At 40.3% G+C, this 21,243-nt stretch overlaps 1 protein-coding gene across 31 annotated transcripts in view; it reads left to right on the top strand.

Moving 5' to 3' along the window:
* LOC121726842 (calcium-activated potassium channel slowpoke) overlaps window positions 1–21,243 on the top strand; it is a 59,453-nt gene that overhangs the window by 20,724 nt on the left and 17,486 nt on the right. For 19 of the 31 annotated variants that reach the window (XM_042114433.1, XM_042114437.1, XM_042114428.1 and 16 more), the window contains exons 2-11: window positions 7,181–7,242; window positions 8,683–8,779; window positions 10,027–10,138; window positions 11,896–12,047; window positions 12,292–12,459; window positions 13,254–13,345; window positions 17,059–17,169; window positions 18,441–18,546; window positions 19,720–19,872; window positions 20,607–20,762. In XM_042114433.1, the coding sequence (XP_041970367.1) occupies window positions 7,181–7,242; window positions 8,683–8,779; window positions 10,027–10,138; window positions 11,896–12,047; window positions 12,292–12,459; window positions 13,254–13,345; window positions 17,059–17,169; window positions 18,441–18,546; window positions 19,720–19,872; window positions 20,607–20,762 (1,209 nt within the window). Of the gene's footprint in view, window positions 1–7,180; window positions 7,243–8,682; window positions 8,780–10,026; window positions 10,139–11,895; window positions 12,048–12,291; window positions 12,460–13,253; window positions 13,346–13,984; window positions 14,077–14,749; window positions 14,842–17,058; window positions 17,170–18,009; window positions 18,116–18,440; window positions 18,547–19,719; window positions 19,873–20,606; window positions 20,763–21,075; window positions 21,189–21,243 lie in introns of all 31 variants that reach the window. The other 12 variants (XM_042114421.1, XM_042114416.1, XM_042114446.1 and 9 more) reach the window with 7 other exon arrangements.

The following is a 21,243-nucleotide window of genomic DNA, read 5'->3' as shown; positions in this document are numbered from 1 at the left end:
TGGTTAATGGCCCTAAGGTTGGCTGGTAGAGAATGCCACACGGCATTAAGCCCGCCTATGTAAATATTTGCATAAAGTGTTTTAAATAAATAAAAAATAAATGTAATGGATGAATATTCTCATACGTTGCTATCAACATAAATGATTATATTGAAATCAAAAGGAATTAATCAGGAAGGAATAAAAAGAAAACTTTAAAATGGAATACGATAAACTTCCTTCACCCTTTTAAGTCAAGGGCTAGCAAGATGTAGCAGACGGCACAAAATACGCTACATTGCATAATTGGATGAGGCGCCTGTAATTGGATTCCCTTAACGTTTTCATTATAATCTAATAAATAAGAACCATGAAACGGAATGACACAGTGAACTATGTTATTTGGTGTGCTATCAGGTCTCGCTAATGAATTTAATGTTACCATATTATGTGGGCAGGATCAAAAAGAGAAATTCTGGTAATGCAATTAGACAGGTGATGATGAAGCAATTTTCATGTGAAGTTTATAATAGCGTTTTCAATGATTTATCATAAGTTTCCAGGCAATGTGTCGCATCAATGTGATTTATAGGGCACCGGAGGCTCGAGTTGGACTTTTTGTCGGCCATTAGCTACCCTATATCGGATGCTTGCCAAGTGGAGCCACTCCAGTAGTGCTCGCACTATGGCTGCTAGTTTCTCCCCTGCCTTTTATATCGTCCCGAGCATACCGTCTGCGATCTTTTAAATGGCTTTTTAAGTTTACGGAGTACTCTCGGAATTCATTTCGTGACTTTTCTTGCGCTAATGGTCAATAAATATTATGCAGACTTAGCTTTCTCTTTATTTCTGTAGGAGTGAAAACTTTTTCTATACTATTTTTACAAAGGGGCTATAAATAAATAATCTTTGGAACTAGTAAGTACTACACCAAAAACTAGACCATGGGAAAGGACAGTAGAATAATGTTTTGTCATGATCCGTTACATAAAAATATTTTGGCGGTTACATTGATCAAATTACCTACTATAAAACCAAAATTTTACACACGAACAAAAGTTGGCAACAATGTCTTAAGAACATAGTAGATACAACATTGCAACTAGTGTGTATACAAACCATGAGCCAAAATGAATGAATATTGCTGTAAACAAATACTATACCTCTATGGCAAATGGCAATAAATAGTAACACAATCTGTATTTTATTATTTAAAAAAAGGAGTTATTTCCCAATACGTCATATAGCTTTTTAACCCCTCAGTCTAGCTATACACATTAGGTAAGTATTAAGTAGATCGACTAGCCAAAAGCAAATGTTTGAAAGCAGTGTAATTGTACTAATCACTGAATAGTTCTAAAAAGATTTAATCCTTGAGAGTATTTTAGCGTATAAAGTACCATACAAATGCGGAACTCGCATTACCCACTTAGCACTAGACCGCGTTACTTACTCAAACACTCGAGCTAGAACCTGGAAACTGTTTTATGCTTCAATGAGACGGTTTTAAACTGAATCGATTGAGATTTCAGAGGATTTTAATAAAATTTAACATATTTTAAAGTTTTCTCCATTTAAAATTTTAAGTCTTCAGCTGACCGACGACCGTACCAAAGTTTGAACCAAAATAGTTTGGAATGTATTTAGAAAACGTCACAATACCATTCGTAGTAATCACAGTTCAATGTTTTCACCGTGGAGCGAGCCAAACAGTTGTTCGGAATTTTGTGGTTTTGCGTCAAGTGCCAAACTTCAAAGCACGTGAACTACTCCCGCGGATCCCGAACCGCAGAGATCTGGTTCACTAGCTTGTTTTACGAACATAATCTCATTATCATCCGCTACTTTGTATTTTGACTAAGTACGTAAAAAAGTTTTTTCTCCTCATGCTTGCTTGAAAATCCCGTTTAGGTACCATCGAGGAAATTGATCCCTAGGCCACAGTATAGCAATATGACATATCCCTACAGTAGTGAAACGAATGTACTTGCGCAGAGCAACGGAGGGGTACCCGCGGGGAAGCGGGCGGCGCGGGCCCGCGTACACAAACTCGCGGAGTTTGTGTACCTGCGCTCACAGGGGTGACGTTGGCGCGTTGTCTACGAATTTTGTGTTGTAAAACGATAACTTATCTTATAAACAATGGGATATTATAATAAATGTTCAGTGTACGGATGTAAATCTGATTCAAAAAACAAAATGGATTAAAATTTTCATAAATATCGGCTCACAGTTTACACTAATATTGTGTTGGCCTTGGCGGCATGTATTTGCATCTCTGTTTTATTGTTTGCGTTGTAAGAAGTGTAACAAGGAGAGAAACAATATAGAATAAATTAAAAATCTGTCAAATACCCTGTTACATACTAATTAGTACCTACCTACCCAGGTACACATATCAAGTGTAACATACCGCGCCCTTACCGCGCACGTAATAAGAGTTTTGAAGTGCTTCTGTTACACCTGACGTGAGATTAATTATTGGATATTTTATATATTCGAAATTTCGAATGCGTCTTCATTATTTTAATCCTTCGATCGTGATTCGTGGATCCTTGGAAATCTATTGTTATTCTATTGTGTCTCGCTCACCGGTGAGCTTATGGGGCTTGATGGGTTAATTAATTTTTTAAATAGAGAACTAAAATGATCTAAGAATAAAGTTTTACGTAAATATCTGGCAGTACGACATAATATGTACGATTCATCTACCGGCTCAAAAATTTCCTTTCCACTCCGGTCAGGACCTTGCTGGTCCATTCCCTTATCTTTCCTATAATTAACTATGGTGACATGTGCTGTTTAGATCTTAATGCCGACAAACTCGATAAACTCGACCGATTGTTTAATAATTGCCTCCGATTCATATTCAACCTTCGAAAATAGGACCATGTTTCTTCGTATCGCTCCAAGCTACACTGTTTTTTTTTTTATTAAAATTGTGGCCGTCTATGGACTGTTCGTCCATATCCTTTTTTTGTTATTTTATTATTTAGATTTTTCGCACCAAAGATAATTGAGAAAATACACACAAATGCACACACTTGGGCACTATAAAACTACTCCTGACCTAATTTCATTGAAACCAGAGTGCTCTTGTGTATTGCGCACACACCTGGGCGCTATAAAATTACTCCTGAGTAACTAACCTGGTTTCAGAACGCGTCGTGGCCGTTTTCATTAAGGCCACAACACGGATTCGCGTCGTGGCTGTTTTTAAATGCCCAGAACGCGTAATGGCTTTTTTCGATTACCACAACGCGTTGTGGTCGAATAGCACGTCAGCCGCGACACGAATTTCGCTATGTGGTATTCTGTGATTACCAGAACGCGTCGTGGCCGTTTCACTATGACCACAACGCGTTGTGAGCCATTTTTTCGCTCCGAAAACGCTCAGAATTTCGATAGATATAGATAACACGACACGAATTAGCGAAATTCGTGTCGTGGCTGACGTGCTATTCGACCACAACGCGTTGTGGTAATCGAGAAAAGCCATTACGCGTTCTGGGCATTTAAAAACAGCCACGACGCGAATCCGTGTTGTGGCCTTAATGAAAACGGCCACGACGCGTTCTGAAACCAGGTTAGTTACTCAGGAGTAATTTTATAGTGCCCAGGTGTGTGCGCAATACACAAGAGCACTCTGGTTTCAATGAAATTAGGCCAGTTACGCAGGAGTAGTTTTATAGTGCCCAAGTGTGTGCGCAATACACAAGAGCACTCTGGTTTTAATGAAACCAGGCCAGTTAAGCAGGAGTAATTTAATAGTGCCCAAGTGTGTGCGCAATACACAAGAGCACTATTCTTTACTCTCATAACCCAATGGAGCGCTGGCGAGAGATCCGACTTTTACACGCGCACACACGTGGGCACTACAAAATTACTTCTGCGTAACTGGCTTGGTTTCATTGAAACCAGAGTGCTCTTGTGTATTGCGCACACACTTAGGCACTATAAAATTACTCCTGCGTAACTGGCCTGGTTTCATTGAAACCAGAGTGCTCTTGTATATTGCGCACACACTTGGGCACTGTAACATAATTCCTGCGTAACAAACAGAGTGCTCATGTGTATTGCGCACACACTTGGGCACTATAAAAATAACTCATGCGTACCTGGCCTGGTTTCACTGAAACCAGAGTGCTCTTGTGTATTGCACACACACTTGGGCACTATGAAATGACTTCTGCTCAAATGGCCTGGTTTCATTGAAACTAGAGTGCTCTTGTGTATTGCGCACACACTTGGGCACTTTAAAATTACTCCTGCATAACGTGCTCTTGTGTATTGCGATTTGCGCACACACTTGGGCACTATAAAATTACTCCTGCGTAACTGGCCTAGTTTCATTGAAACCAGAGTGCTCTTGTGTATTGCGCACACACTTGGGCGCTATAAAATTACTCCTGAGTAACTAACCTGGTTTCAGAACGCGTCATGGCCGTTTTCATTAGGGCCACTACACGGATTCGCGTCGTGGCTGTTTTTAAATGCTCAGAACGCGTCATGGCTTTTCTCGATTACCACAACGCGTTGTGGTCGAATAGCACGTCAGCCACGACACGAATTTCGCTATGTGGTATTCTGTGATTACCAGAACGCGAATTTCGCGTCGTGAATTCGACTATGAACACAACGCGTTGTGAGCCAGTTTTTCGCTCACTGAGCGTTTTCGGTCTTTGAGCGTAACATATATATATATATATATATATATATATATATATATATATATATATATATATATATATATATATATATATATATATACTACATACATATAATAAATAAATATATATTTATTGTTTTATAAATTACATAGTAATAAGATTAATGTTTTTAACGGTGAGGTCCCAGTCGGTGTGGCGGCCAGTAAGTAGATCCGACATTTTACGAAGCTACACTGGTTACCAGTACGTCAGCGCCGCTCTGTGCAGGCACTGTGTGTGCTATATTCACTGCTGCATCATCCCCATACTCCCGAATATCTCGCCCCTCACTTTCAATACCGTTGCAGCAGGCACGATAAAAACCTCCGATCCACAGTAAATCAGCTTTTAAGTTGCCCTTCTTACAAGTCAAGTTCCGTCCACTCTTCTTTTAATATCCAGGCTATTCTCCTCTGGAACGCTCTTCCTCCGGAAATCAGGATGTCAAAAACCAGAGATACTTTTAAGCGCAGGGTACGTGAGTTTTACTTGAAACAGTTGGCAGTTCAACTCGACTGGCACCTATACAACTTTGTCCTTGTATCGCAAAAAGGTTGACTGGTAGATAATGCCATACGGCATTAAGTCCACCTTTGTAACTATATGTGCATAAAGTTTTAAAAGTAAATAAAATAAATAAATATGTAAATATAACACGCTGATTAAACAGATTAAATGATAACATTTGCATTACAAGCACAATATTTTATTTTTATTTTATTTCCCGTTTCGTGGCAACCCTGGCATATCTGCTCGGTACCTGTCATCGGTGGCGGCATCGTGCGACGTCAAAGGCGTTTCGTTACTGTAGGAACTAATATTGCTATACTGCGCCTAGGCAGTTGACAGACCAAAGTCATTTGGTCGGATCATGTCAATTTTCAATGTTAATGGCTGGATTTGACATAACGCGACCAAACTACGTAGGTCCCCCATCTGCCTAGGAATCAACTTCTCTGATAGTACAATATTAAACCATCAATCCCCAAGCGGCACCTGGCTGTCGCATAACAATTGAAAATCTATTGTGTCTGCAATTCCCACGATCGAGGTATTAAAGTAAGCCTCACCACTTGCATGCTGCTGATCCAAACAGCGAGGTGAGGCAAAAAACTTCATATGTAATATAATATTTGTATTAAGTTTTGTGCCTTGCGTTTGTACCATAGCGTCTCTGCGACAGGGCTGTAGCTAGAGTCAGATTTGAGGTAGGGCAGCGTTGGTTACAGGTAAGGCAGAAGTAAAAAAAATCTTAATAGATTGATTTTCTTGGGTTTTGGTGTTTTTAAGGTAGGGCATTATGATTTTAAGGTAGGGCATTGCCCCCCATTGCCCCTCTTCTAGCTACGGCCGTGCTCTGTGATCCTATCTGTCGCAAGTTCTTCAGGCCAGAGTCCAGACTGCGCCAGACGTTTCACATAACAGAGAGTATAATGGAAATTTCTTAGCGGAATTTTTAATTAAGATGTGTCGACGTCCGGTCAAAAGCGTTTGACATTGATGAATTGATTTTATCGTCGTTAGTGGGCTGACCCCGTTTGTGAAGCTAGATCTTACGCCAAATTCGTTTTTAACTATGAAAAAATACCAATAAAATCACGGTTAATAGTGCTGTTGTTTTAAGTTTAATTGTTATTGTTCCGTTAAGCGCCTATCTTTCATTAGTATTCGGATTCTGAGTTATAATTACCAGCCAGTCCTTGGACTTATTTCGACATTAATTTTTCTAATTTGGTCTACGATTAGGCCTGAATACGATAAAGAAACAGTAGTTATAATACTTAAGGTTATACTACTGCTTAAGCAGAAACAAAACAGCAAAACGGTTTATTTACCCACAACTTCTAGGTATAAACTTTGCAAAGTGCACTGCGCAATTGTCAGTGTAAATAATACTTGAATACTCTAATTAAAACCAGTTAGCGGAAAATTTATTCATTTGATACGAGGAGTTTATAAAATATGAGGTGCAGAGATCTAAAAGCGCTCGTCGTGACCACCTTCATTGGGTGATGTCACCTGATTAGTAAGCACCAGTTGACGCATCTGCATTTGTACCACCACTGAATATTAATTACATTTGATTGTGCGCATGACAAACCGAAAACGATTTAGAACGCAATGATATAATTTATAACGGTCATTAGTTTAGAAATAACAGAAGGGTTGGTATTTTGAATAAATAAATGGTCAAGTAAAATATCCTTAAAAATGTAATGATTCGGGCATAAAAAATTTATACATATGCGTATGTATTTATGAATTAGCTTAGGTGCCCTTTCCGCGTTGGACCATGATGGATCACTATGATTGCGAAAAAGTCTAGAGCATGCACAATTGACTCGATCATGGGCAGTCATGAACAGATATGACCCTCTACCCGTTCATAATTAATCGATGGTATTGGTCTATACTCTATCGTGAGCCTACGTAGAGTGGTCGCATTATGTTGCATAGATTTGCCAATTCAACTGTTCTATTGATCATTTCAGGTAGTGTTGGTGTTCATCCTGAGTATAGCATCGCTCATCATCTACTTTATTGACGCGTCAAGGTAACCCACATTCCATCTCTCTAAGCCGGATACTGAGTAGCGAGCTGTGACTGCAAATATAGTCGGAAAAATGATACGACACAGAACTTCGTAACCATTTTGACATTTATTATAATATAGTTTTGAGACACCTCTCCTGATTTAGACTAGATATAAGATGGTAACTGCTTAAGGCATGCACTACATATTATTAATAAATTTTTAGACTACAAAATAACTTCACGTTACAATTTAATGTAGGGTATAGACGCATACAGTGAAGTTTTGAGTCTTAATCATAAGTTTTGACTATTTCAATTTCGATGCACTTGTAGGTACTTAGTCATTCAACTGATCGGAACAAAACAAAAGATACTTCTGAAGCCTATATTAAAATGATGCCCACCTACACTTCATTGACACGTTGCAAATTTTATACTTCTACTGTTTTCTAAGAAATTAAAAAGATTTAAAAACTTATACCCGTACATCAGATACAGCTCGCTACATCGGCTATTGTATTGTAATGCATAGCTTGTTTATTAATATTTTGAATATCTTATAATGCTGATTTCATAAGGAATACGTGAGTTAAAAAATAAATGTGACAATGTTGCTGCATATATTAGTACTATAAATGTTAGCTTGTCTTGGTATTGTAACACACTGGGACAAAACAGATCAGGCTATAGCTTTGTTAACAGTTTGGGTTCTGTTCAAATGCGACATTATCTTGACTATGTACAGACCTACAAGTATAGTGTGGGCCAATAGTTGTGACTTGTGACACTTGGATGACATTGTTATGCGGGCGTCAAAGCAGATGTCACTAAAATTATACGCACGCTGAATTTTCATTTTGGTCACATGCAAAAAGATGCATGGTTGACATTAGCTATGTCCACACTATGCGCTTTCGTCTTCAATTTTCGTCATCTTCTTTAATTCAACTTTCGTTTTGGCGCATTCAATAATTGAATGCGTCAACGAACGCAACGCCAACTGTCATTTTTAATAACAAAGCGAAAGTTTTGGTCACGGTCAGAGGGCATGCGTCGCGGGCATGCCTCACGTTCGCTGTTGACTGCGCTATAACGCGTGCCCTTGACGAACAGAAAACGGCATAGTGTGGACAAAGCTATTGAGTGTAAAACGGCTTCTCTTAAATGGCATTTTATAAGATGACGGCGTTCAAAAGAGCCTTGTAGAGCTGTACAATGATGTCTTAATTTGGAACATTGTGATCGTTTATTGAATCAATGTTCATACGCTTTTTATGTGTCTGTATTGCATTGCTTGTATTGTTTATGACACATTGATACATATGTCTATAATATTACCGACTGTTTTCGGCTGTTTTGTCTCAGACGGCCGAGACTTTTGTGAGCTATTAGAGGCTTCGTGTCGTTGGTGTGTGCCCCAGTGTGTGGGTGAGCTGTAACAGTGGGTCTCTCGTTCCAGTGAGGAGGTCGAGCGGTGCCAGAAATGGAGCGACAATATTACACAGCAGATCGACCTTGCCTTTAACATATTTTTTATGGTCTACTTTTTTATACGAGTAAGTTATTTTTTTATTTTATTTATTCGGTTAGATATAATGTCTAAATGCCTTATCAGAAAACAAAGAATAAGTAAGGATTAATCAATTCACGTAAGTGATGTAGCATAACGTGTCAAATGACTATTGTCTAAAGGCTATACCAAAATATGAGACAAAAACAGCAAGTAGGAACTATTTTATTTACTATTTACTAATTGTATAAAAGTATATGAATGTTGTATAGAGCAGGTACTATAAATCTTTGTAAAGTTCCCGTTCGAAGTAATTTAAGACGGTTAGAAACTAGGTTGATTGATGTTAGTGCGTAAGTGAAGGCGCCTCTACGGCGGCGCTACGCATCGCAACGGCGCTACGTGCTACGAGCGCCGTAGCGAGGCTACGGCCTACGAAGGGTAGACTATATGAAATGTTATGTGAGCAGTTAACTTACCGCCGCGCCGCGCCGTACTCAAAAACATTTTAATTATGATTATTGATTAACCTTTAATTTAAGGTGGCGACTAATCCTAAAGTGTCGATTTTATAATTCATTTTTATACTTGAAAATAAGCCCCGAATTGTTTCATTTTCTAAAATTAGATACTACATTATATTTTCGAGAATTCGATCTGAGCAAAAACACGATATCTTAAAATTTTCTCGATAGAAAAAAATCACAAAGATGCATTTAATTTTCACGAATTTTTCATTTATTGCCATAACCGTGCATTGAACTAAGTTAATACATACACAGTGTATAAAATTCTATTATTGAGAGATCAACCTAGCGGATTTTTAAAGTGTTGTATATTTATCGAGTTATTGAGAAAAAACTAATTTGGCGATGAATCCGCGTCGTTCTTTTTCACCTGGTATATGAAAGACGGGCGTGAGTGTGGAGAGAGAAGGACGATGTTTGAATTTTTAGGTTAGTCGCCCTCTTAATGAAGAGTTTGACAGATAATGTATGGGGCTTATGTCAACATTTTGAATTAATTACATTTAAGTAAATAATGTTCCACTCTGAGTGCGGAAGTTAATATGATTGTTTTTTATTTGGTTCTTGATCAATGTACTTATTTGTGGAGTGTTATATTGGTTCTGTATAAAATTAGAAGTTAAGATAGTTAAATTCGTGTGTCTAAAAATAATCCTTATTTAATTTGCCAGTATATCTTACGAGAAAAATAAAAAATGTAATTTCTCTTTATTTTAAATGCGAAATTAGTGTTTGTTACTAATGTAATGTTTTCTCTTGTTTTCAGTTTATAGCAGCTAGTGACAAACTATGGTTCATGCTCGAGATGTATTCATTTGTAGATTATTTCACGATACCCCCATCCTTTGTATCAATATACCTGGATAGAACGTGGATAGGTAAGTTGTTTTATAATTTATTTACATTAAGTTACCTATAAACCATAAAAACAAACAAAAATATGTTTAAAACTCGTATTAAACGTAGGATCAGCGGTTATGATGAAATTCTTGTCAATGAGTTTTTTTATCTAATTCCTATATGAACCCGGGTTCCTAGCTTACTAGCTGTCCCGGCAAACGTTGTTTTGCCATATTAAAAGTATTTCGCCTATATTATTATTTTATGGAAGTGACTAAATAAGTATGGCAACGTCTATCGCTATCCCGTCACACAAACAATGGTCACCGTCAGTCTCGAGTTGTAATAATTTACTATTATTTATTCAACAGATGCACTTATCAATATAAAAAGTAGCCAGTAGCCGATTCTCAGACCTACTGAATCTTCTAATGTCACAATGTTAGGCCGCGTACTCCTCCGAAACGGCTTTACTGATTTTAACCAAATTTTATATGCATATTCAGTGGGTCTGAGAATCGGCTACTGGGTACTTATTATATTGATAAGTGCATTTGTTGAATAAATAATAGTAAACTATTACAACTCGAGACTGACGGCGACCATTGTTTGTGCGACGGGATAGCGATGGACGTTGCCATGGTGACATGCTTATTTAGTCACTTCAATAAAATAATACGGCCGAAATACTTTATATGGCAAAGAAACGTTTGCCGGGACAGCTAGTAATTATGAAGTTTCCTGAGCCGCATCTTTGTCGAGTAAATCACGAGGGTTTTGTGAACTAAGCTCTTAAGCTTTTGGCTATTATAAACTGTATTAAACCACAGTAAAGTTACATAACAACGTTTATCTGTAAATGCAGCGGTTTTTATCCTTCAACGCTCCAATGCATTGGTTCTGAGTTCTGACATGTTAATTCAAAGTTATCCAGGTGAAAAAATTACTTGGGCAACATGTAATATGCTGCTAAATAGACATTGTGTTTGAGCTCTAGTTATTATCCGACTGTGTTTTGTAATGCATAACGAACAAATGTTTAAATTACAACAATATTATAGTAACGTAGTAAAATTTCTGGTTGACCAAAATTAGGCTGAAAGCGAGTGTTCCGCTGACTTAAAATAGCAGACTCAACAGATAAATTGCTTCAACGGCAGATGAAATAGGATACTTGGCATTAATATGGAGTTTGCTACTTTTCTGTAAGTCTGCGGAATACTGGCTATTAGACTAAATAGAAAATGTAAGGAATGTGGTTACGAGGAGTATATTTTCGACTAAACTGACGTGGGAGACGTTTTATACGTGGGAGAGCCATGCTTCAGCACGAATGGGCCGGCTCGACCGGATAAATACCACGTTCTCACAGAAAACCGGCGTGAAACAGCGCTTGCGCTGTGTTTCGCCGAGTGAGTGAGTTTACCGGAGGCCCAATCCCCTGACCCCTACCCTATTCCCTTCCCTACCCTCAACTATTCCCTTCCCTTCTCTACCCTCCCCTATTACCCTATTCCCTCTTAAAAGGCCGGCAACGCACTTGCAGCTCTTCTGATGCTGCGAGTGTCCATGGGCGACGGAAGTTGCTTTCCATCAGGTGACCCGTTTGCTCGTTTGCCCCCTTATTTCATTAAAAAAAAAACTTTGAACAGTGATTAACCCAGGATAGTTAAATTTATTTGTAACGGCTACCCGTGTTCACTGGGATTTTTCGAAACTAATTAAAGAATTAGACTATGCGTCTGTTAGAGATATAAAATTCTGTCCTCTAATATATTTTTGAAATTGTTTTCAGGGCTAAGGTTCCTCAGAGCTCTACGCTTAATGACCGTGCCTGATATTTTGCAGTACCTCAATATATTAAAGACATCGAGTTCGATTCGTTTGGCGCAATTAGTGTCGATATTTATTTCGGTATGGCTTACGGCAGCCGGTATCATTCATTTGGTAAGATTTTCATTTATATTCCAATAATAGTCTAAATATTAAGTTATGAAATCTAATCCCTAATTATATTATGACATTTGGCATCTTGAAACAAAAATACGTTAGTCCTTAGACCGTTCAACCTTTTTTCTACTCAAAACTACTTAAAAATTAAGGCTTAGCACCACGATCAGTACTTTCAAAATAAAAGAAATATCTAACGTCAAATTTGAAATTGGAATAAATGTGTGCCGTCACGTTCCAGTTGGAGAACTCCGGCGACCCGCTGGAGTTCAACAACGCGCAGTCGCTGTCGTACTGGACGTGCGTGTATTTCCTCATCGTGACCATGTCCACCGTAGGTTACGGAGACGTCTTCTGTCACACTGTACTTGGCAGGACCTTTTTGGTTTTTTTTCTCCTTGTCGGCTTGGTAAGTTTCATTCCCATACTCTGATATAATGTAAAATTAATTAAATTACTACTTAACCCCGATTGTTTCACAATACGCAAGGAGATGCAAGGTCTTAACTGTGTTTCATACGAACCGATCGCGCTACGCTTGCGATTCCTTGCATAATACCGGACTAAATAACAAAGCAAAAGGAAAATAAAACGGATTCGTGCCGTAATTGTCTTAAACGTTTACAAGGGACTTGGTAGATATGTACTGGTTTAACGCACAGCTCGTGGAATGACCGTAAGCCTGTTAGTGCACCTTCTAGAGCATGAGCGATACCGGCCGGCGGGCCCGGCCTCGATGTGCCTTCCTCTAACGCTTCGGGAGTTCTGCGGCGACGGCGAGCTTCACCTCGATCAGATCTAATTGCATGAGTGTTTTGTTTTTTCTTTTGCTTTGTTATGTGATCACGAATTTGCTGCCAGAAGTTCTCTCGAGCTTAAATATTGGAGATGTGTACTGGGGACAGTGGTACGAGACGAGCCTCGTACGAGCCTCGTACGCCGGAGTGGAGGCGTTCGGCCCCGCCCTGCCGCGTCCCTCCCCTCCCACCTCGCGATCTCTGCATGCGCACCTGTGCCTGGCTGTGTTCAGTTGCTCACATCACCGGTAGACACACACCCTCCTTTTTTTTTTTTTTCGCTCCGCTATCGGCTACATCTTTACGTCACCATAGTTTTACCGAGACTCGAAGTGGACATTGTCGTGCACCACACGATGGTGTCCGCGCGCAGACTCGTTACGAACGACACCATGGTCTGTTGCAGGCAATGTTCGCTAGTAGCATTCCTGAAATTATAGAGCTGGTAGGAAGTAGGTCCAAGTACAGTGGCGAGCTGAAGCGCGAACACGGAAAAAGGTATAAGTTTGATGTATAATTGAAAGGGGAGTGGGAGCGACTCACTCCGCGGTATACCCGGTACCTTTTCCTCGCGCTACCGTCGGCTGAGTCGCTCGATCTCCCGCAGACGATGTAAAATCATCACCAATACGAAAGCTTGCTCAGTGCCGTCAGATGTATTGTGTTATCTACTCGCTCACACCCGGCTGTCCCCGGGCGGGCCGCGCGCGCCGCCGCGCCCCGCCGCACGCCGCGCGCTGCGCCGTGCGGCGCGGGCGAGCGGCGCGCGGTGTCCCCCGCGACGGTAGCCCCGTGTGCGCGCTCTACCATGCGTCTATATCGAATGCCCATTATTTTAGTTTAGTTACCGGCGAAACCGATTTTTTTAAGTTCTGTTCATCGATTAGTTAGCGTATGTATCCAGGCTTTGCATGCACCCGGTCACGAGTCCCGTCACGGCTTGCGGTCACGTAGCTCCCGCTAGCGTAGCTCGGCACGGCACCCAAGTCCCGCACCCGTCCACACCACGCCACAGCCACACGCAGACAGACGACACTCAAGCCACACAGCCTTGTGCGAGCGCGAGGGTTCACGGCCGGGGGGGCGGGCGCGCGGGGGGGCTGTCGCTCACCTCACGGTGTTTGCTGTGTATCGTAGGCTGTGTTCGCCAGCTGGATCCCCGAGATCACGGAGCTGGCGGCGCAGCGGAACAAATACGGCGGCCGGTACAACAAGGACGTCCGCCGCAGGTACCCTGCTCTCACGCCCCCGCTCCACACGGCTTCCTCTCACGGTTTCGATCTGATTTGGTTGATTGAATGCGGAGTTTGCTAATGAAATTTATTAATCCTTCACTAGAATCGGTCTCTCGGTGCCGTGGCGCATGCTCGAAGAGTTAGCTCCCGGCGGCCGCGCCCCTCTCCCCGTACACGAGAGACAGGCGCGCGGTCGACCGACGCACTACTACATGCCTTTTTTCGTAAATTACACTCGAGATACCATTGAGCTTTTTAATCCTTCTAACGAGACTAGATCTGGAGAGAGCCGATGTAAAGTTTTGTAATGCTGTCGATGAAGTAGTGTTTGGTTTGTTCGCTTGCACACGATGCCTGTCGCCACGCTGTAGCGCTAGCTCCGGCACCTCGCCACGAGTCCCGCGATCACACACAGCCAGTGCCCGCGCCCGCGCGCCCGTCTCCCGCGCTCGACGACTGTCCGCCGCGTTACCCGCGCCACCCGCGCTATCCGACGTCGCGCCCCGCCCCACCGCGCGACACACCCCAGCCGCGCGACTTCGCGCGACAACTCCGATGCTGCGAGACGTGCGGGGAAGCGAGCCGCCCGCCGCGGCTCGCTTCGGCGCCCGCCTCGCTATACAACCGACTTGAATGTGAATGTCTTGTTTTGTCTGTCGGCGTTTAGGCGATATTTGCCAGTTGTATCCCAGAGATAATTGACTTAATCGGCACTAGACCAAAGTATGGCGGCACCCACAAGAATGAGCGGGGACGCAGGTGAGCCGCTGTCTTCACTCCGTTCCGTTGAATGTGTTCCGTGTTGTGATATCTATATCTTCCTTTTCCTCTCTTAGCACGCTTCTGTGTTCTCACTTTATCTTTGGTGGGACGCGAGTCCCGCGTGTTGTCTTTGTTTTTGAGTCGGTATTGATTGTAAATTATTATATCTTTGATTGGTATGAATTCAGTTGAATAGTGAACCAGCAGATAGTGGCTAGTTATCGCTCGTATCGTATAGGTATCAATATTATGTTCTGTTAGTGTACTGTGTACTGTACGTACGTGTAAGGAATGTTAATGGTAATCGTAAAGCTTAGTTACGGTGAACTAAATGTTGAGTGGTAACGTAGTGTGTTGTTGGAGTTGTCGTGTATGCGCCGACAGCGCGCCGGCCGCCGCGCGCCGCCGCGTCACGCGTCAGCCGCGTGCTGTCGGTCGAGCCCCGCCGACCTAGTGAGTGCTATCGCTCGCTTCCTTCTCTGAATCCCTCCCTGCACGTCATATGTAAATGTACTCGTAATGTATATCCTCTTTAATATTTTTATATGTATTTGTACTTTTGAATTGACCCCTCGGATACTTAGTGTAATGTATTAATTATTATAAATGATTCATAGAGCGTGGCAAGGCTGTGTGCATTGAGGACATTTTAAATGCAATATTAGTTTAGTTCTCGACATGATATTCGTCATGACTAAACATCATCTTAGCAGCGTTCGTACACAGATCATTCATGCGAAAGTTGTATTTGTTAATTTGACAGATTATTTGCAATTTTATCGATTAATATTGATTAATGTAGAACAAATCGTAAAGTTTTAAAAGATCGTTCAGTTCCTTTGCCACACCTTAGATGAATAAATAGTATGCATGTTTTTCTGCAATTTGCGTTTTATCTGTTTCTATTCTGTCTGTCGACCTTTCAGTTTAATGTGAATGAGTGTTCTTGTCTTTCGTGCATTGCATCGTTCGACCGCCGACATCCATCATGTGTCACGACTCTACCTACCCACACAACATCATGCAGCGCTTTACTATCTGAGCATATTATATTACTAGACGATTTTTAACGAGAAAATTAAGACAAACATTATATTATTTTAAAACACACTACGAAGCAAGCTTTTAAATTCGATACCATGAAAACTTCATTTATCTAAAGACAGGACGATTCGAATAGTGCATAGTTTTGTTGAATTAAGAAACCTCTAAAAGCCTACCCACTGTCTTTAGATACCGATCATTCACTTCGAGTAGTACTATAGGGTTTCCTTCGATAGATTGCGATGAACTTTTTGACTGAGCTAGTTATTCGGAACAATATTGTTACCGTCTTACGTAGCAGTAGATACGCATACCTGAGCGAATCTGAGAGAGTTCAATCGTTCGTGAATGAAATCATTATTTTATGTTTTGCACCGATCATTCTACATGTTCGACCTCTCAGAAGTTAGCTTTAGTTCAGAATCCATAAACAGCTGACGTCAGACCGGTCAAGTGATAATTTCAATCACGAATCAATATCACGTTACGACAATATCACAACACCTTTATTTGATTATTTTCCAATTAAATGTTCGGTCTGTCCACTTGTAATTAATCAATAAAGGTTTTGTTTTGTGTGGATTTGCATTGCGCTTTTCTTTGTGTTTTATTTAACATCTTTATCGTTTGTAAATTATGTATAGACTATATCTACTTTAACATTTACAAAACTACGAGTTTGTACGTCAGATATTCGCTATATTGATTTATATTTGTTGAAATTCCGAGCACAGCACTTCCAGCTAGTGTTTTTAAAATAAATAGGGTTTATAACAAATATTTGAGGACAAGCGTTAGAATAATTGAAGTCTTTCTTCGAACTGTATCTTGTCCCGAATGCTTGTTATAAAGCTAACGCCCGAGTAAGAAAATGCGCTAGAGTTGACACTTGACATACTACCTCGTAGAAACACAGATGTTAAATGAAACATGGTCCTGCTGTTTTCCTTATAAAGCTAAGTAAAGCAAAATTGATTCGCTTTTAAAGTGATTTTTAAAATTCGAGCATAAAGACTATCACGCTTTGAGAAGTAAATTGCAAATTTAAAGATGCATAAAGTTTAAAAAACTTCTCGCTTTCAGTGCTTGTTAGATTTTTTTATAAAGTCACTTTTTAGTATTTTTATGTGTGTTTTTGTGCGTATGTTATAATATATTTTATGATTTCAGGCATATAGTAGTATGTGGACATATAACATACGAATCTGTAAGCCATTTCTTAAAAGACTTCCTACATGAAGACAGAGAGGATGTAGACGTCGAGGTTGTTTTTTTACACAGGTAAAGATGGTTTTTATATTATTGTTGACTTTTGATATGTTTTGAAAGATATTATTAGCTGTTACTTATATAAAAAGACGGTTTGTGAAGTTATTCAATAAGACACAATTTAATTTCAAATTTCTCGAAAAGCTCAAATTTACTTGTTTTCTAAATACATTTCTCCACATAAAAAATGCAGTAAATAATGTGCCTAAAGATTCAATAAGTAATCATATTATTTACCAAACGTCATACATGATTTTTATTCCTTTCCTAAAATCATCCGACAGAAGCCAATTATATAAAAATCTAGCGCTTTTGTGGACAGCAATATTCAAAGATATTATAACATTATCAGCAATTATACTTATTGCCTGGTTAATAATGAACATATTTTTATAACCTACATTAAAATGTAGTTTATAAAGTGAATGCCTGTTTCGATTAACATAACTTATAAGATTAAGGGCCTGTTTCACCACTTTCTGATAAAGTGCCTAATAGGCTATTCACAACTTTTTTGACAGATTCTCCATACTTGATCTGTCAAGTTAATTGGTGGATAGCCTTATCAGGAAGTGGTGAAACAGGCCCTAAATTAATTAATATAACTGCTAACAATAACTTACCATAACATCTTCATAATTTTATCTTTTAAAATGAAGTGGTTAAATTTTTTTTAAGACTATTTTAAATTCTTAACAGTCAGCTAATGATCGTTTGCTATAAAAAAATTTAACCCACCTACTGGCTACCACCTAGTTACTATCTTGTGTTTAGAGCCTAGAGGTATATTATATTATAATATAAGAGAATAAATATGTGGTGGTGACATATGTGCTCGAACGACGCTTTCAGAAAAGAGCCCGACCTAGAGCTGGAAGGTCTCCTGAAGCGTCACTACACCACCGTCGAGTTTTTTCAGGGTACAATGATGAATGCCGTCGACCTTGAGCGCGTCAAGGTTAGAGTAAAGCGATTAGAGCTGACCACTAGCTATCGCACGGCCCCATATCATCGACGCGTCAAACGCGTTTTATTAGTTATTGCATAATGCGGACCTTTTTCTTCTGTAAAGCTGATCTAGACACCTAGGTTTTATCACTTTGGTAATTTTTATATTATGGTTATTTTGATGCAATCATCGCTTCGGCGGGACAGCGGTGGCCCCGCGCCGCCGCGGTCCCGCCGCGTACGCGTATTTTGGTACTGACTAGAGTGCATGTTACGTCGGCCTGCGACAGGCGGCGGACTATTTCGGTCCGGAGCTAACTGAGCGTTGATGACAGGAAACCGCCCGACCTGGAGCTCGAAGGCCTGTTCAAGAGACACTTTACTACTGTGGAATTCTTTCAAGGCACCATTATGAATCCAATCGATCTTCAGAGGGTAAAAGTAAGTAGCACTACGATGTGGTAAAATGGGCGTGATGTCGGTTTGCCAGCTGTCCTTATAGCGGTAGGGCCGAGCCCGTCATTGCCGGGCGGAGCGGGTGGGAGTGGGGGGGGGGGGTACCCTTCTGTGACTTAAGGCTGTTTGTGTGCCTCTGTTGTTGAGATGTGTGTGGCGTCCCGCACGTCTGACGTCGCCGCTTGCCCGACGTATGTGTCTACCGACTGAGTGTTGTGTGCGCCGCGCGCCGCCGCGCCGTGCGGCCCGCGTCAACTCTAAACAATCGATATTCACTTGTACTAGCGAAAATGCTGACTAATTGGCATTAATGGCTGCCGACGAAAGAGTTTCAATTGGCTTAGTAGATTGAAGTACAGATGTCGATTGTCGATATTGTCGAGTGTTTACGGTGAGTGTAGATGCATGGCTTGGTAGATCTGTGTACTCATCGGCTTGTAGTTACTACCACTGTAGACTGCGAGACGAATGATCCTTTCACTGTGCGCTTCTGTGGTACGTAGATTGTGGATTATATTTAGAACAGTAGTTTCCCTTTAAATTTTCGCATGATCTTTACAACCTACTAAGGTCTTTGCTACTAATTCTATGTAGGTATTTGAGTAAGTAACACTTATTTTATTCTTTACAATTTTGAATTTTAATAAAGTAATTTTACCAATTATGGAATATAAATTTGAATAATATGGTAATAGAAAAATATACATTATCTTCCCAGCTCCAATAATGAATTGCTGTACTGATAATAATATTTGCATTGAGATTTACCTTAGATTACTATAGTGAAAGTTGCTAATATTGTTAGCAAGTTTTTAATCTTATTTAGATAACAATGACGAATGAAGCTCATATCAACTATGACTTGGACTCCATTAAAGTCACTATTCATTCCAAATTTTAATAGCAATTGTACGCTAGTTTTTTTGTGTGAGGTCTCAGATGTACGAATCTACTTGAGTGACCTCAGAAAGTAAAATGTAACAGAATATCGAGTTAGAGAATTATTACACATAGAACGTTTTGACTTGAAAAGCCAGAAGCATCTAGTAACCAGCCAACGACTCGTATGGACCGCAACCTTTCAGGAATTTGTGTAAGAAGTTCTATGCGTAATAATTCAACAAGCTATACAATGCTAAAGTAAACCCAAACGTTTAGGTACACGAGGCTGACGCGTGCTTGGTGCTCGCCAACAAATACTGTCAGGACCCTGACGCGGAGGACGCCGCTAATATCATGAGAGTGATCTCCATTAAAAACTACTCCGACGATATTAGAGTTATTATACAGCTGATGCAGTATCATAATAAGGTGGGTCACAGGCCACAGCATACTGAATATTTTTGTTGTAACAACATACCTTTATTTCGCGCGTGAGATCCGAGAAATCAAGGGCTAAGGAGCGATGCGGAGCTTTGCGTTACGAAAAGTTGTCCCGCACTTTCCGCTGCAAATATTCCTTGGGAGCACGTGCGCGATTCAACACATTTATAATGTTGAGTCATCCAAGTTAGAAAATAGACTTTTAACTTAGGGTGGGTTGCACCAGAGGCGTGGTTAAAATTAAAGTTATGGTAATAGTTAAGGCTAACTTTAACCCTAACTTTGACCACAGAATTTGACAAATGACAGCTGGTCCGACAAGGCTTGAAATGTAACGAGGGCGGGGGCGCTGCTGGTAAAGGAGAACTGTCAAGAATGGCGTTTTTGTACGATGACAGCGTTGGTTCCTTTTTTAGCCACGTGCATCTAAAGCCTTGTCGAGCTCAAGGTTATGGTTAAACATGGCGTCCATTTTTGACTTTAACCAAAGATTTGACATTTTGCATTGTAGTTATAGTTAAAGTTACAGTTATAGTTAAAGTAAGTTGGTGCAACCCAACCATAAACGTTACGCAGTTAAACTAGATGAACACACCTTAGTTAAACTAAGTTGCGTTCCTCTAAAACGATTAAGTACAGTTCAAATGTAGTTTTTTCCTATATATTTTTATTTTATTCGGCCAATAAATTTAAGAAAATTGTAAAGTTCTTAAAAATTTTAGGCTTACCTCCTCAACATTCCCTCCTGGGACTGGAAACAGGGTGACGACGTGATTTGCTTGGCCGAGCTAAAGCTGGGCTTCATAGCGCAGAGCTGCCTGGCGCCGGGATTCTCCACCATGATGGCCAACCTGTTCGCCATGAGAAGCTTCAAAACGGTCAGATTTTTGCTCTGCAATATTTAAAAAAATGTTATTTTAACCGTCCAAAAATGTTTCCAAGAATACTTTAATATTAAGTCAATAAGGATGTTAGAACTCCAAATAGTACCTAGTGACTATATTATAAAAAGTTAATAAAATTTTAATATACCTTTTGACAGGATCACCATAATATGTATTTTTAACAGACTTTGGCTTTGGTTAGACGGTGCGTTTGACCAAAGTAAAAGGACTGTCTTATATAGAATTTAAGCAACTAAAGTAATCAAGTATTGGGTAATAAAAGAATATGCATGGAACATTTTCACAGTCTACTCGCAAAGCGAAATGGACGTATGAGTACAAACAAGGCTCAGGCATGGAGATGTACACAGAGACACTGAGTAGTTCCTTTGTTGGGGTTCTCTTCAACCACGCGGCGCAGTAAGTGAGCTAGAGGCTTGCGGCTGTGGCCTGTCACGACCTCCTGCGGAAGGCG

This window comes from Aricia agestis, chromosome 5, assembly GCF_905147365.1.
Source record: "Aricia agestis chromosome 5, ilAriAges1.1, whole genome shotgun sequence".
Classification (NCBI taxonomy): Eukaryota; Metazoa; Arthropoda; class Insecta; order Lepidoptera; family Lycaenidae; genus Aricia; species Aricia agestis.
The sequence above is the reverse complement of the archived record's forward strand: the minus strand, read 5'-3'. Positions and strand labels throughout refer to the sequence as shown.